The sequence below is a fragment of the Cicer arietinum genome, chromosome 5 (assembly GCF_000331145.2).
Source record: "Cicer arietinum cultivar CDC Frontier isolate Library 1 chromosome 5, Cicar.CDCFrontier_v2.0, whole genome shotgun sequence".
Taxonomy (NCBI): Eukaryota; Viridiplantae; Streptophyta; class Magnoliopsida; order Fabales; family Fabaceae; genus Cicer; species Cicer arietinum.
In genome coordinates this window covers 64,403,698-64,404,617 of record NC_021164.2, presented here as the reverse complement: position 1 = coordinate 64,404,617, position 920 = coordinate 64,403,698, and the positions used below count along the sequence as shown (strand labels likewise).

Here is a 920-nt window from a genome sequence, read left to right as displayed (position 1 = left end):
GAAAGAAATGCATATGATGCAAAGTAATCATAATATGATTATGAAAATGAATTTAAGCAAATGGTTGAAAAAATTGGTTCACAATGGACCACACAAGGCAGTTCCCCACTCTAGAATTTGTGAATTTTCAATACCGTAATCAAATACTAGTTCAAAAGAACAATATATTTCTACCAATTTGAAGTTCTTAAACTTTTCTTTTCAACTTTCTTTTTACGTCTATAAGAAAACTGATTATCGTAGAATAGAATGTACACAATTAGGTGAAGTCACAATCCTAAGACTGCATGCCCACAAACACATTTGAATTGTCTAATCAAGTTCGAACAGTCAATATTTCAAACTTGATATTTTATAGATTAAAAAAAATAAACAAAGAAAAACAAAATATTTTCAATTAATTTTTTATATTAAATTTTGGTGTCCAAAAATCATTTCATAGAAACTTGAACCAAGGACATACTGTTTATAAAAACCTTATTTACCACTAAACTACTCCACAATTCAATATTATTAGTGAGACATTAGTTATATATACCATATAGATAAATATTATTTTAAGTATAACTATTTTTTTTTTCTGAAGAAATTTTTTTGGAAGGTGATGGTCTCCTTTAGCACATCTAAGATGTGTCCCTCGGACCACCATACCATGGTGCGGGTGTTAGGTTTTAATGGAACAGGACTTGACCATATACGGACCCTTTCTAGCCACCATGTTCCAGACTTGGGCCTGGAAAGTTGTTGCAGGGCTGTCGGAAGGTTGAGGATGGTCAGCATCGTTTGCTTTAAAGGTAATGTAATAAGTAGGGGGAAATGCACTATAGGCTGCCTTGACAAGTTCATCAAACACGAAATTTGAACCCTAAATAAGAAAGAAAGATTAATGAAGTTGATGAATGAATAAACTATTATGTATA

The 920-nt window shown here is 31.5% G+C and overlaps 1 protein-coding gene across 2 annotated transcripts in view; it reads right to left on the bottom strand.

Moving 5' to 3' along the window:
• Positions 1-920, bottom strand: part of LOC101492889 (uncharacterized) — a 53,354-nt gene that overhangs the window by 6,564 nt on the left and 45,870 nt on the right. Inside the window, exon 3 of one of the 2 annotated variants that reach the window (XM_073368371.1) lies at positions 652-865. In XM_073368371.1, coding sequence (XP_073224472.1) covers positions 665-865 — 201 coding nt within the window. In that variant the 3' untranslated portion in view covers positions 652-664. Of the gene's footprint in view, positions 1-650; positions 866-920 lie in introns of those variants that run through there. The other variant, XM_073368372.1, reaches the window with a different exon arrangement.